Below are 14,823 nucleotides of genomic sequence, written 5' to 3'. Positions count from 1 at the left end.
CAGCAAAAAGGCAAGCAGAAACTGGTGAGGTGTCCAACTTAAAAGACATTACTGCCTAGATAAGACTGGTGAGTTTGCTGCTTTTTTTATTAAGTGTATTCCCCACTGTGTATATAGTAGGATAGCACAAAGCTAACATCTTACTAGCTTGAATTGTCAGTAGACAAATATCAGAGCTGGCAAGAGGGCTGAAAATTTAGAGGCAAAACTCCAGAAGCAAGAAAACCACAGAGAGGATGAACACTTAAACCTGAATATAAACTCAAAGTCTTGGCTGACCTCTAACCTTTGTAGACCCAGAGGAGACCGCAGGGAGCCAGACTAAAAAAGCTATGTATGCAAATACATGAATAGCCAATAATCACATGAAAATGTGGATCAACATCATTAGTCATCAGAAAAATGCAAATTAAAAACAATGAAATATCATTGAAAAGGCTGACAATACCAAGAGTTGGCTAGGATATGGAGCAACTAAAACTCTCACATATTGGGTGCCTGGGTGGCTCAGTTGGTTAAGCAACTGCCTTCGCCTCAGGTCATGATCCTGGAGTCCCAGGATCGAGTCCCGCATCGGGCTCCCTGCTCAGCAGGGAGTCTGCCTCTCCCTCTGACCTCCTTCCCTCTCATGCTCTCTCTCTACCATTCTCTCTCTCTCTAATAAATAAATAAAAAATCTTAAAAAAAAAAAACTCTCACATATTGCTAGTGGGAATATAAATAGTACGGTCACTTTGGAAAACATTCTGGCTATTTCTTATAAACATACATTTAACATTATGGCCCAGCAACTGCACTCCTAAGTATTTACCCAAGAGAAATGCATGTCCTCAACTACTCATAGCAGCTTTCTATAGCCCCAAACTGGAAACAACCCAAATGTCCATCATCTGTTGAATGGATAAATAAATCGTGGCATATCCACTCAATAGAACTTATTATCAGCAATAAAAAGGAACAAACTACCAATACATGCAATGACATGGATGAATCTCAAAAACACATGGTAAATGAAAGCAGTCAGATATAAAAGAGTACATATAATGCCATTTATAAAAATATCTGGAGGCGCCTGGGTGGCTCAGTCATTAAGCGTCTGCCTTCGGCTCAGGTCATGATCCCAGGGTCCTGGGATCGAGCCTTACATCAGGCTCCCTTCTCCACCTGGGAGGGAGTCTGCTTCTCCCTCTGACCCTCCCCCCCTCATGCTCTCACTCCCTCTCAAATAAATTAATTAAAAAAATATCTAGAACAGGACAAATTAATCAATGGTGACAGGAATTGGAACAGTGGTTGCCTCTGGATGGGAGGTGAGAGAGTGAGAAGGCAGACAAAGCAGTACAGATTGACTATAACGAGGTAGGAATGAGAGAACTTTCTGAAGTGTTGGAAATGTTCTATATATTTTGATTGTGAGATTATGGTTGTATGCTGGTACGTATTTGTCAAACTAATCAGACCATACCACTCAAGATCTGTACATTTTACTATATGCAAATTATTACCCAGCAAAATTAGTTAATTTTTAAAAATGAACTGGGAGTCATAAAAATTAGAAAGAAAGAAGGCAAAGCACATTAATACAGAACCATTTCGGACCATGACTTAAATTCAACATACAGTAATGTTATGAAGTCAAGAGAAGAATTGCTGGGTGTCTTTAGGGAGAAATGGCTAAGGGATGAGATACCAAAAATTAAAACATTTATTTGTGGTAAAGCAACACCTCCATGGAAAAATTATTATGACACACTAATGCCTTATTGACTCTTAACTATTCTGTGTCAAAGAAGTTTTGGCCGGGGTGCCTGGGTGGCTCAGGCATTAGGCGTCTGCCTTCGGCTCGGGTCGTGATCTCAGGGTCCTGGGATTGAGCCCCACATGGGGCTCCCTGCTCAGCGGGAAGCCTGCTTCTCCCTCTCCCACTCCCCCTGCTTGTGTTCCCGCTCTCGCTATCTCTCTCTCTCTCTTTCAAATGAATAAATAAATAAAAATCTTTAAAAAAAAAATAAAGTTTTGGCCATCTTTTAGACTATCTATTGAAACCATGTGAAAATAAAATAGTAGGGAATTTGTAAGACTATACCTTTCTATCCCAGCTGCCATTCCTTTCCAGATTAGGCAACTCTGGACTCAGATAAATCTGAGACCTGAGATTAATGGCACTAATGTTTTACCTCTTATTATGCATTTTCATAATGCAGTATCATTTACAAAGTACTGTCACATGCCATCTTATTTGGCCCTTTCTGACAAGAAGCCTGAGGGATTTGGTTATTCTCAGTAAACTGAGATTTTGAGTGGTAGAGGTACTTGCCTTAAAAATAAAACAAAACAAAAAACCACTCAGGTCTTCTAACTCTGAGAATAGCTGGATTCCTGTCACACCATCACTTCCAAAAAGCATTCAGAATTCAGTCAGGATGAAAGACAATTTTAGCAATCATACACAAAATGGAGAAGTGAAGACACTAACAATTTCCTGAATTCTGAAGAAATCTATAAGACACTGGATCCCTTTTCTGTAGGCCTCATTCACAATCTAAACATGGAACGGAAACCACAGACTCAACCAGTAGTAATCTCTTAAGACTCTTGTGATATATGGTTGGTTGAGATTTCATAGAACTCTTTGATTAAACGGGATTCTTTACTCGGGGCACCTACGTGGCTCAGTTGGATAAGCATCTGACTCTTGATTTTGGCTCAGGTCATGATCTCATAATGTGAGATCGAGCCCCACATCTGGCTCCACGCTCACCACAGAGTCTGCTTGAGATCCTCTCCCCCTGCCTCTTCCCCCACTCACATGCCCACTCTCTTTCACAAATAACTAAATAAATAAAATCTTTTAAAAAAATAATAAAAACATAAATATAAAAAAATAATAAAATGGGCTTCTTTATCAAAAAAGATTAGGATAAGCTTGTATGATACTATCCTCAAAAGGCAATACCCTTATGCCAACATGAAGCTTTGCAAAGGGTAATTTTATCACTTCTGAGCAACAATACATATTATTATCTGTATATGTGTGTGTGTGTGTGTGTGTGTGTGTGTGTGTGTATAAAACAACAAAGCCCCAGATACATGAAGGAAAAACTGAAAAAATTAAAGGGAGAAATAGACAATTTAACAATATAGTTGAAGATTTCAATATCCCCATTTTTAATAATGGATAGTACACTTAGATAGAAGATCAATAAGGAAATGGAAGACTTGAGCAACACTATCAACCACTATCCAACTCCTAATTTCAGTCAGGTTATGATCTCAAGGTTGTGAGATTGAGCTCTGCATCAGGCTCCATGCTGGGCATGGAGCCTACTTAAGATTCTCTCTCTGCCCCCCACCACACACTCACTCCCTCTCTTAAAAAAAAAAAAAAAAAAAAAGATACTGATACAAATACAACATTCAAAGAGATTAAATGTTTTAAGATCACAGTGCCAAGATTGCAGCTTAACCCACCCATCCATCCATCCATACATTCATTCATCAAGTATTTATTCAGCTTCTGCTCCTGCCAGACACTGTTAGACACAGTAAGAATACATAATGCTTGCCCTTATGAAATCGACTTACAACCTATAAACAGGAAAAAAATATCTGTCATATATCCACACAAGTAAATTGCAACCCATATTGATGGTGCAAACAGCAAGGCCTTTGGAACCAAACTGATCAGTCTGAATTCTGGCTCTGATATAAAGTTTAAGCAACTTAGTACCTCTAAATCCTTATCAATAAATTAAGCATACTGTCTACAACCCATAAATGTTATGAAGATTAAATGAGGTAATATAAAGAGTCTAATATAGTATGAGACACATAATAGGTACTCTGACAATAATTATTCTTTGAACACCATTAATATAACCACCACTTTGAGCCCTGAAACAGTCTTACCTCTGAGGCTGCACTGGAGTATTTTTTGAGGTGGTTCCCTTGACTTCCAGGGAAGAACAAGCATTTGATGGAATGGACTGTTCCACCAGATTTTCTTTTTCTGCCTCTTTGTAATAAGTGTTGTCAACTACGGGAGAGCAAAAACTAATCAGCACTCAAATCCCAAGGAAAAAGTTGGAGAGACATATTTATACATACATATCTATATGTGTGTGTGTGTGTGTGTATCCCTTCTAAGCAGTGGAACCATTAGTTCCAGTGACATCTTATAGAGAAGACCAATTTATAAAATCTACTTTGGTTGAAGCAGAAATGTAGGATCCAGGACCTATCTGCCAGCCTAAGTCACCACCTTAGAAAAAAGCATCTCTGACATTTAATGCTGATACAATCATATTATCTGGCATTATGGGTATAATCACCAGCTTTTCTCCCCTCCAGAAATTAAAAACACTAAGAGTTAAAAGATGTAGCATTTGAGAAGGGAAGTAGGGGTGGGAAGGAGAAGGAAATATTTTATCATAAAGTATTCTGATGTTACTATGGCCATCATGGAACAGAAACAAAAAAGTACTATAAGAATAAGGAGCGAAAAAAAAAGAAGAAGAAAGAACAATCAAGTAAAGGCTTCATGAAAGAAATAGCATTTGCTGGTATAGCTTATGAACTGAGCCTTGATAAAAGAAAAAGAAAAAGAATCCAACCAAATAAATGGAAGAAAAGTTAGGCTATGAAAACACATTTCATGCATTATTTATTCCAGAAAACAATCATTTGGCTCATTCCCTAAAGAAATTTTTTTCTGGAGGGGAGAAAATATATATAAATATATATATAAAATATATAAAAATAAATTAATTAATTAATTAATAAAAGATTACAGGGCACCTGCCTGGCTCAGTCAGTAGGGAATATGACTCTTGATCTCAGGGTTGTAAGTTTAGGCCCCATGTTGGGTGTAGAGATTACTTAAAAATAAAATCTTAAAAAAATATATATTATAAACTGTCTATAAAAAATGCACTTAAAATATAAAGACACATCATGGAGCACTAATCAAAAGAAAGCTGGAAGGATATATTAACATCAGACAATGCAGATTTCAGAGCAAAGAATATCATCAAAGATAAAGATGACCATTTCAAAATGATAAAATGGTCAATTCCTCAAGATGCCATAACAACCTAAACAGTTATGTACCTAATAACAGAGCTTCAAAATACACAAAGCAAAAAGTGTAAGAAATAGATAAAACCATAAGTATAGCCTGAAATTTCAATCTCTCCCTCTAATTTATGGACCACATTGACAGAAAAATCATAAGAATATAATAGTCATAAATAACATGAGCAAACGTGTATGGCTGTATTCCAATAAAACTTCATTAACAAAAATATGTTGCAGTCAACTCATCAAGAGGACATAACAATTACAAACACACACACACGTGTGTGTGTGTGTATATATAAATATATGCATATATATTTATATATATATATATAAAATAACAAAGCCCCAGATATATGAAGGAAAAACTGAAAAAAATTAAAGGGAGAAATAGACAATTTAACAATATAGTTGAAGATTTCAATATCCCCATTTTTAATAATGGATAGTACACTTAGATAGAAGATCAATAAGGAAATGGAAGACTTGAGCAACACTATCAACCAACTTGACCCAACTGACATTTATGTAACTCTCCGCCCAATGACAGCAGAATACACATTCTTTTGAAGTGCACACAGAACATATACCAAGACAGACCATATTCTGGGCCATGAAACAATACATTTAAAAGGATTCAAGTCACACAAGTAATGTTCTTTAACCACAATGGAATTAAATCCCTCAAGAAATCAGTAACAGAGACAATTTCTAGAACCGCCCCCCCCCCCATATACTTGGAAATTAAATAACACACTTCTAAATAACACTTAGGTAACTTGGAACTAGTAGAAATACCACTACCAACACTCACTCAAGAAGAGATAACCTATATCTGTTAAAGAAATTGAATTTGTAGTTAAAAACCTTTCTACAGGGTGCCTGGGTGGCTCAGTCGTTAAGCATCTGCCTTTGGCTCACTCAGGTCATGATCCCGGTGTCCTTGGATCGGCATCCTGGAATGGAGCCCCACATAGGCTCCCTGCTCAGCGGGAAGCCTGCTTCTCCCTCTCCCGCTCCCCCTGCCTGTGTTCCCTCTCTCACTGACAAATAAATAAATAAAATGTTAAAAAAAAAAAACAAAAAACCTTTCTACAAAGAAAACTCCAGATCCATTTGGGTTCAATGGTGACTTCCACCAAATATTTAAGACATAGTATCAATTCTATGCAAATTCTTCCAGGAATAATGAAAAGAAGGGAATATTTAAAGTAAGGCCAGCATTACTCTATCAAAATCAAACAAAGGCATCACAAGGAAAACCACAGACCAATATCCCTCATGAATAATATAAACAAAAGTTCTCAGCAACAATGTAGCAAACTGAACCTAAAAACATATAGAAAGAAAAATACCATCATGACCAATTGGGATTCAACCCAGAAATGCTGGCTTAACATTGGAAAATCAGTGCAATTCAACATATTAACAGACCAAAAAAAGAGAAAAATATCATATAATCATCTCAATACAAGCAGAAAAGGCATTTGACAAAATCTCACGTACATTACAAATTATCAGCAAAACAAGAATAGACGGGAACTTCCTCAGCCTGATTAAAGGTATTTATGAAAAAAACTATAGTTAACATCATACTTTTTTTAAAAGATTTTATTTATTTATTTGAGAGAGAGAGAGAGAGGGCGTGCACGCACACACAAGGGGTTGCGGGAGGGGATGGCAGAGGGAGAGGGAGAGGGACAAGAAGACTCCAGGCTGAGTGCAGAGTCTCATGAGGGGCTCAATCCTACCACCTCGAGATCGCGATCTGAGCCAAAATCAAGATTCAGATGCTCAGCTGACTAAGTCACCCAGGTACCCAGTCACCCAGGTACCCAGGTACCCCAACTACATTAAGTAATGTCATACTTAATAGTGAAAGCCTAAATGCAACAACAGGCATGTCTACCCTTTCCACTCCTATCCAATATCCTACTAAAGGCTCTAGCCAGTGCAATATGCAAGAAAAAGAAATAAAAGGCATATTTGCAGATGACATGATCATCTATTTAGAAGTCTGATGGAATCTAGGGTCACCTGCGTGGCTCAGTTGGTTAAACGTCTGCCGTCGGCTCAGGTCATGATCCCAGGGTCCTGGGACTGAGTTCTGCATTGGGCTCCCTGCTCAGCAGGCAGTTTGCTTCTTCCTCTCCCTCTCCCCCCAGCTTGTGCTCTCTCTCTCTCTCTCCCCCCGCAACTCACACTCTCTCTCTCAAATAAAATAAAATCTTTAAAAATAAATAAAGGGCGTCTGGGTGACTCAGTTGGTTAAGCGACTGCCTTCGGCTCAGGTCATGATCCTGGAGTCCCGGGATCGAGTCCCACATCGGACTCCCTGCTCAGCAGGGAGTCTGCTTCTCCCTCTGACCCTCTTCCCTCTCGTGCTCTCTATCTCTCATTCTCTCTCTCTCAAATAAATAAAATCTTTAAAAATAATAATAATAAATAAATAAATAAATAAATAAAAGAACTCTGATGGACTCTATAAAAAAGCTACTAAAACTAATAAGTCAGTTTAGAAGGTAGTAGGATAAAAGATCAGTATACAAAAATTAATTGTATGTCTTTGTATTAGCAATACAATAGGAAACTGAAATTAAAATAGAGGTATGAAAACAACTTCGGGAATACAAATACAGGAAATCAGTTAGAGAAAAAAGGGTATTTGAGCTGGACCCTGAATGATGAGTAGGAACTTTTCAGATATATTAAGAGGCAGAGGAAACAACACTAATAGACAGGTGAGAATATGCAATATGAAAGAACACAGACTCTGAGGGGCCTAAGGGGCATGTATGTAAGCAATGTCCATGGTCTTTGGCACATGACAGGCCCAGCAGAAGTCTCTTGCTTTGGGGCACACTGTTGACAAAACAGTCTTGAACTGACAAATTAGGTAGTATTACATATTCGTTCAATTCAAGAAGAGCACAAAGACCACCAAAGCAACAGAAAATCTGCCACACATAATGAACTAATGAAATTCACCTGAGAACACAGCACTCAGGCCACAGGCAGTCCAAGCATGTCAAGTGAAACATGCCATACAGTTCTAATCCCTTCTGCAAGAAAGATAATGGATGCAAAAGTTCAGTGTCCTTCTCTTGACCCCAAATTCAACAGATGTCATCTGTGCTCATGAATTAATTATTTGAAAGTCATCCTAGCAGCTTAGACTTTCTAAACTAGAAAAGTTCACTAAAAATACAGCTATTTCCTGGTATGGCTCCTCTAGTTAATGGTCTAATTGAAGCCAGTTTCAGATTTACCTATAAGAGTAATTTTCAAATGTTCTAAATTAATTGTGGTGATGGTTGTATAACTACTCTATGAATGTAATATAAAAAACACTGAAACGTAACTTTAGGTGATCTGTACAGGTGAATTCTATCTAAATATAGCTATTATTTTAAAAAAGAATCATTTTTAAGTATTTATGATCTCTTTAAAAATGCTTCTTTTGTTCTGATCAAACAGACAATATTCTGCAGACTTAGTAACCACCAGTCTAAATGTCAATTATCTTTTAAAATCAGATACATGACTCAAAGAATCCTTGTACAATGACAAACAGTACATTCTTCTCTCCTACTCTTTTGTTCCCAGTCAGACTCAGGTTAGGTTAAATCTTGTCATAAAAAGAAAAGAATTATATATCTGGCAATAAAAGTCGATGTTAGCTTAAGTTCCAAGAGATTAAAAAAAAAAAGTATAGAGCATCATTAGTGTCACATTCACCATGAAATGAATTAGCCCACTTCACCAATAATAAAGCAAAGGATACAGCATTTAGGTAATTCCTCCAGATCCCTCAGGCTCTTAATACACTGTTCCACCATTCTACCAAGGACCTTTTTTCTAAGATGATCTTTCTTACCTGGTCTCAAAGGTGTGACAATAGCTTGCTGAGGATTAGGCTTCCTCAGAGGAGTTTTGCCCTGAAAAAGCCCTGCTATGCCATTCTTCCCAGGAAACTTATTCTCCAAATTGGCCTTCTCTTCTGTGAAAAGGTAAGAGTGTCACAATCAGCAAGGAAGCAAAATAAATCAGTACCCTGCACTTAAAATGGGGCCTAAACCCCTCTACTCGTACACTTCTAATTCATTTGGCAAGTACAAACAAAGTTCCACTGATCAAAAGGAAATGAGTACACATTATACGTCAGAGATAGAGACTATAAAAACTATCAAAACTATCACTACAACACTGGCAACACTGAACAATGTATCATAGAAAAGAAGTGCAGACTCTGCATTGTGAATAGCTACTTATCTTTGCTTGATATACATTTGGACCATACACGTATGAAGTGGCCTAATACATCATGTTCCTCTTAAAGAAAACTGTAGCCATTAAGATCTGCAGGGCTTACAAGGGACATCTTATGGTCTATTTGAGTTGAGGTTCTTCTTCAGCTGGAATGGCAAGAGGTGGGTGTGTGGGGATGGAAAAGACCTAGGGCTCTCTCAAGGAATTTTATCTTAGCCCAAAAGTTAGCCCAAAGCAGTGAAACGTCTCTTCTACCAACAGCCTACCAATAGACAGAAGCTTCAGGAATGTGGTGAGCCCCAGCAATAACACTGTGCATGCATACCCCGACTGCACTCTGTAAAAAGATGATTATTTGGAAGAGAATTAGAAAATAATATATTAGAACTAAGGTGGTTTTGAAAGAATAGTGGGATGAATTTTTTTTCTTCTACATTATATTTAATAGTATCATTGTACTAATATTTCCTATTTTGTTTTTAAAGAAACTTAAAAAAAGAAATAGACAACCCAGACTTTTCCTCGGAGTTTCAGTAAAGCAAAGACACAGGGAACACCCCTGTAGGGCAGCTGGCCCCCTTCTCCACCTTTCCTCAACACCACTTCCAACAGATCCCTCCTCTCAGGATCCCCACTGCATACCATTAAAGAAGAAATGGCATGTACCATCACATTTGGATACTGCATTATTAGTAATAAGTGCAGCTGCAATGGACTCATTTTTTTCTCCCATCACATACTGACTTTTTTTTAATACAGAGGATAAGGACATGAGAAAGAATAAAATGAAGAGATCCCAGGAACTACTAGCCTGATATATCAGTGGCCTCACCATATTATTACGAAGTAATATGAAAACATAACCACATCCTTATTTATTGTTGGACTGGTGTCAGAGTTTGTGTCAAATCATATGGCCCAACATCAGGCAATCTCATCTGTCTGGGGATTGGGTTCTGAGTAGCATAATCCCTCCCACCAAAAAAGAATTGGTAAAGGGAAGCAAGAGGGAGGTAACTATAGTTACAAAAAAGCACCACAAGAAACCTTGTGATGTTAGAACTGTTCAGTATCTTGACAGTGGGAGTAGATACACAAACCTACACAGGTGATAAAATTGCATAGAACTTACTACACAAATGAATATGAGTACAAGTGAAACTGAGGAAATCTGAGTAAGATAGGTAGATTGTATCAAAGTCAATATCCTAGCTGTAATATTATATTCTGTGCCCAATGACAGTAGAGCAAGTTTTTATGTGGCTGCCATCACTACAAACGTTTTGAGCCCTAGAGTTTCACTCAACTTTGTTTCATATGGATTTTCCCATATATCCCTAAAGATTAATACTTATCATTCTTAACTGCAAAATAACATTGATTTGTACTGATAGTCCATTTCCAAAACACTGGGCATTTCAATTATTTCTATCATATCATGGATGATAAACTATCTTGGTGCAAAAAAGAATTTATATTTTAGTTATTTTCTTACAATTCCTTCTATTTTTTGAAAGGTACTCAGAACAAAGCAAGCCACAAACCCTTAAAATAACCAGAGAGAGCAGACACTTACCAAACCAAGAATCTATGTTTTGGGTATCTTCCTCATCGTCCAAAGAGGTAAAATTGATGAAGTCCGTGGGTGCATCATAAGAATAGGAAGTTTTAACTTGTGACATTGTCCCCTGCCTTGGCACAGAAGAGCAGGTTTTTCCCAATACTCGTGTCACTTTTTTCAATAGATCACGTTCTAATGAAAGAAATGGTTCAGAAACGTGGTTGCACATTAATCTACTGATTCCCCAGCAATTACTTTACTTTTACTACTGCATGTGCAATTCTGAAAATGACCTGGACAAGTTGCCTTACTTTTCAAACCAAACTAAAAGTTAACTTTTCTTTTTTAAAGATTTTTTTTTTTTTTTAATTTTTAAGCTGGGCGCCTGGGTGGCTCAGTCATTAGGTGTCTGCCTTCAGCTCAAGTCATGATCCCAAGGTCCTGGGATCGAGCCCCGCATCCGGCTCCCTGCTCAGCAGGAAGTCTGTTTCTCCCTCTCCCACTCCCCCTACTTGTATTCTCTCTCTCACTGTCTCTGTCAAATAAATAAAAGCTTTAAAAAAAAATTTTTTTTAAGCAATGTCTACACCCAACGTGAGGTTCGAACTCACAATCCCAAGATGAAAAGTCGAATGCTCTACCAACTGAGCCAGCCAGGCACCCCAAAGTCAACTTTTTTTTGGTAACTTGAAGACACCCCTTGAGATAAATATGTTGGAATTAGAAAGAGGCAAAGTTTGGTGAGCACCTACAACATGCCAGGGAGGCACCATACTAGGTGTTTTACATTCATTATTTTATTTTCCCTCAATCTACCATTTTCTCACTTCTAGCCTCTCCCACAACCAATTTACTCTCTCTCTCTCTGCCCTGAATAATCCAATTTCTGAAACACACCATTAAATTTTATACCTGCCAACTAAAATCTTATTCATCATTCAAAGTACAATTCAATTCTCTACAAACTGGCGGTATAGCTCAGTGGTAGAGCATTTGACTGCAATTCTCTACAAACTTTCCCAGTTTCCACCTATCATATGAACTGTTGTCTCTCCAAAGCCATAGTGCTTTGTTTACCATCTAATTTTATATTAGTTAACTATGGAAATGACTCTCCTAGCAGACTGTAAGTTCCTGAAGTCAAGGATGGATTTTACTCACTCGTGTATACCTCATCCGTCAAGGTGCTTAGAACAGTATCTTATGTATAGTAAGAGCTCAATACATTTTGCCAACTACAGGCTTTCTTTCCTTAGAAATATCTTCATAAAAATACTATTCCTGGGCATGAAGAAAAAGACTTTTAAGAAATACATAAAATGAGGTGCCTGGCTGGCAAAGTAGAGAATGTGACTCTTGATCTTGGGGTTGTAGGTTCGAGCCCTACATTGGGTGTAGAGATTGCTAAAAACAAAATCTTAAAAAAAAAAAAACAAAACATAAAAGGCACACTATGCAGATTAGGTCAAAGGAACAAGTCAAAGATATGGGCCCATCCCTAGTCATATGTACAAAGTTCTACACTGTCCTATAGAAACCTGTGTAGGTTTAAAGTCAACCCCCACTCTGGCCCTCTATGGTTAAGAAAATATCTGGAAGTAGTCTGAAAAACAGCCTGAAGGACACACTCACTGGCAAATAATTTCCCTATGAAACCCAATGAGCCATTTGTCTTCATCCAGGAACAACATGTACTTAAAGTATTCTGTATCTTGGAAGAGAAGTAGATACCAGTAATCACTGGAATACACATTTATTAAATTAAGTACCTTCTTTAAGCCTTTATGTTATTATAAAAATACATGCTCATTAAGGAAATTAGATCACAAAAAAACTCTTATTAAAAAAACAATAATCTAGGGCGCCTGGGTGGCTCAGTTGGTTAAGCGACTGCTTTTAGCTCAGGTCATGATCCTGGAGCCCCAGGATGGAGTCCTGCATCGGGCTCCCTGCTCGGCGGGGAGTCTGCTTCTCCCTCTGACCCTCTTCCCTCTCGTGCTCTCTATCTCTCATTCTCTCTCTCTCAAATAAATAAATAAAAATCTTTAAAAAATAATAATAATCTAAAAAAAAATCTACAATGCCACACTATTCCAGTCTATCTCTTTCTCATTCTTTTTCTATATATAAATATACATACATATATATGAATCTGTTTCACATATTGTGAGCATTTTCCATGTCAATACATATAGATATTTTATCAATTGATGGCTGTACCATAATTTACTTATCCCCTATTTTTAGGCATTTCCCAATATTTTCACTTTAAAGACACTACTAGGAAAATATCCGGGGTTGCCTGGGGTGGCTCTGTCGGTTGAGTGACTGCCTTTGGTTCAGGTCATGGTCCCAGGGTCCGGGGATCGAGCCCTGTGTTGGGCTCCCTGCTCGGCAGGGAGTCTGCTCTTGTTCCTGCCTCTCCCTCTCCCCACATGCAAGTACCCTCCCTCCCTCCCTCTCTCTCTCATGTGCTCTCTCAATAAAATTTTTTAAAAAGAAGAAGAAGAATATCCTTATAGCTCAATTTCTGTACACATCCATAATCTTACCCTTAAGATAAATTCTTAAAAATGGAATTGCTGTGGGGGTGGATGCCTGGGCAGCTCAGTCAGTTAAGCATCTGCCTTTAGCTCAGGTCATGACCCCAGGGTCCTGGCATCAAGCCCTGTGTTGGGCTCCCTGCTCAGTGGGGAGCCTGCTTCTCCCTCTCCCTCAGACCCTTCACCTCCCCCCAGCTTGTGCTCTCTCTCAAATAAATAAATAAAATCTTAAAAAAAAAAATGGAATTGCTGGCTCTTGATTCAAACTGTGAAAATGTTCCTCAAAAGAGCAATAATCACTTATATTACCAGAGAGGTATGCCAATTCCCCAAACCATCACCAATTCTGGGCACTAATAACTCTCAAGTGCTCATTTTCTTTATATTACACCACTATGCCTATACTCTGAGATAAATCATGAGATTAGTTACACCCAACTTCATTGCTCAGTGGTTTGGCCAGTATTTCAGTAGCTTCTCTCAGTGGACTGGGGTAATTCCGAAGGTTATTTGAGTGCTTCAGAACATTTGTTCTAATAAATATTTGGTTTATATAGTGACATCAATCTATATACCAGAGAACTTCATCTTCCCATGGTCTCTCGTATGAACTCACTGCAGCCAGAACTCCACAGATACATTCATAACAATGCCCCAGTTGAGGTACTTAGGTAGAAACATGATTATTTTGGAATTGGGAGGAACCTTAAATAACACCTAACTTTTGCAGTTTATAGAAATGGATTAAAGAAGGCTCTTTCAAGATCATACAACAGAAATACTAACAACCATGGTAAAAACAGTTACCAAAGGTACTTACACGTACCAGGTACCATGAAGTACTAAATACATATTATTTCTAATACTCTCAAAAATCCTGTAAAGCAGAAGTTATTATTCCCTTCCTACAAGAGGAAGCTGAAGAGAGAAATGACTTGCCCAATATCACACAGTTATATAATGGTAGAAGTAGATCTAGAACTGAGGCTCCTAATTCCAATACAATGTTCTTTCCATATTCTGCCCTCTCACCCTGTGAATCAGAGAAGCATATTAACATAATTAAGGCCTCTAATTGCATAATAGTACTGTATTTCCTAGTAAAGCCATTCCCCATAGTCTTTTGCCCTGAATAGAGTCCTTATTATTCTCATTCTAAATTTTTCACTCTCCCCTATTTCTACTTTCATTATTCAATTTAACTCAATAAGCTATTTGTTAGCAGTCCACTCTTATTACACACTAACTAGGGGCCTTAAGATGTGGGCTTGATGATATTGGAGCTCCCTTCTCACTAATACTCAAGAATAAGACACTTATGTCTCATACAAAGTAGATCTAGTCTCAGATACAAAGGAATTTAAAATCTGGATA

General features: G+C 37.9%; 1 protein-coding gene across 6 annotated transcripts in view; it reads right to left on the bottom strand.

Moving 5' to 3' along the window:
- Positions 1-14,823, bottom strand: part of TPX2 (TPX2 microtubule nucleation factor) — a 59,693-nt gene that overhangs the window by 33,339 nt on the left and 11,531 nt on the right. For all 6 annotated transcript variants that reach the window (XM_027620580.2, XM_027620581.2, XM_027620575.2 and 3 more), the window contains exons 2-4: positions 10,922-11,098; positions 8,954-9,076; positions 3,910-4,036 (exon numbers count right to left, since the gene is read on the bottom strand). In XM_027620580.2, the coding sequence (XP_027476381.1) occupies positions 3,910-4,036; positions 8,954-9,076; positions 10,922-11,027 (356 nt within the window). In that variant the 5' untranslated portion in view covers positions 11,028-11,098. The remainder of the gene's footprint in view (positions 1-3,909; positions 4,037-8,953; positions 9,077-10,921; positions 11,099-14,823) is intronic.

This window comes from Zalophus californianus, chromosome 8 (assembly GCF_009762305.2).
Source record: "Zalophus californianus isolate mZalCal1 chromosome 8, mZalCal1.pri.v2, whole genome shotgun sequence".
Lineage (NCBI taxonomy): Eukaryota > Metazoa > Chordata > Mammalia > Carnivora > Otariidae > Zalophus > Zalophus californianus.
This window is presented reverse-complemented; position numbering and strand designations above follow the sequence as displayed.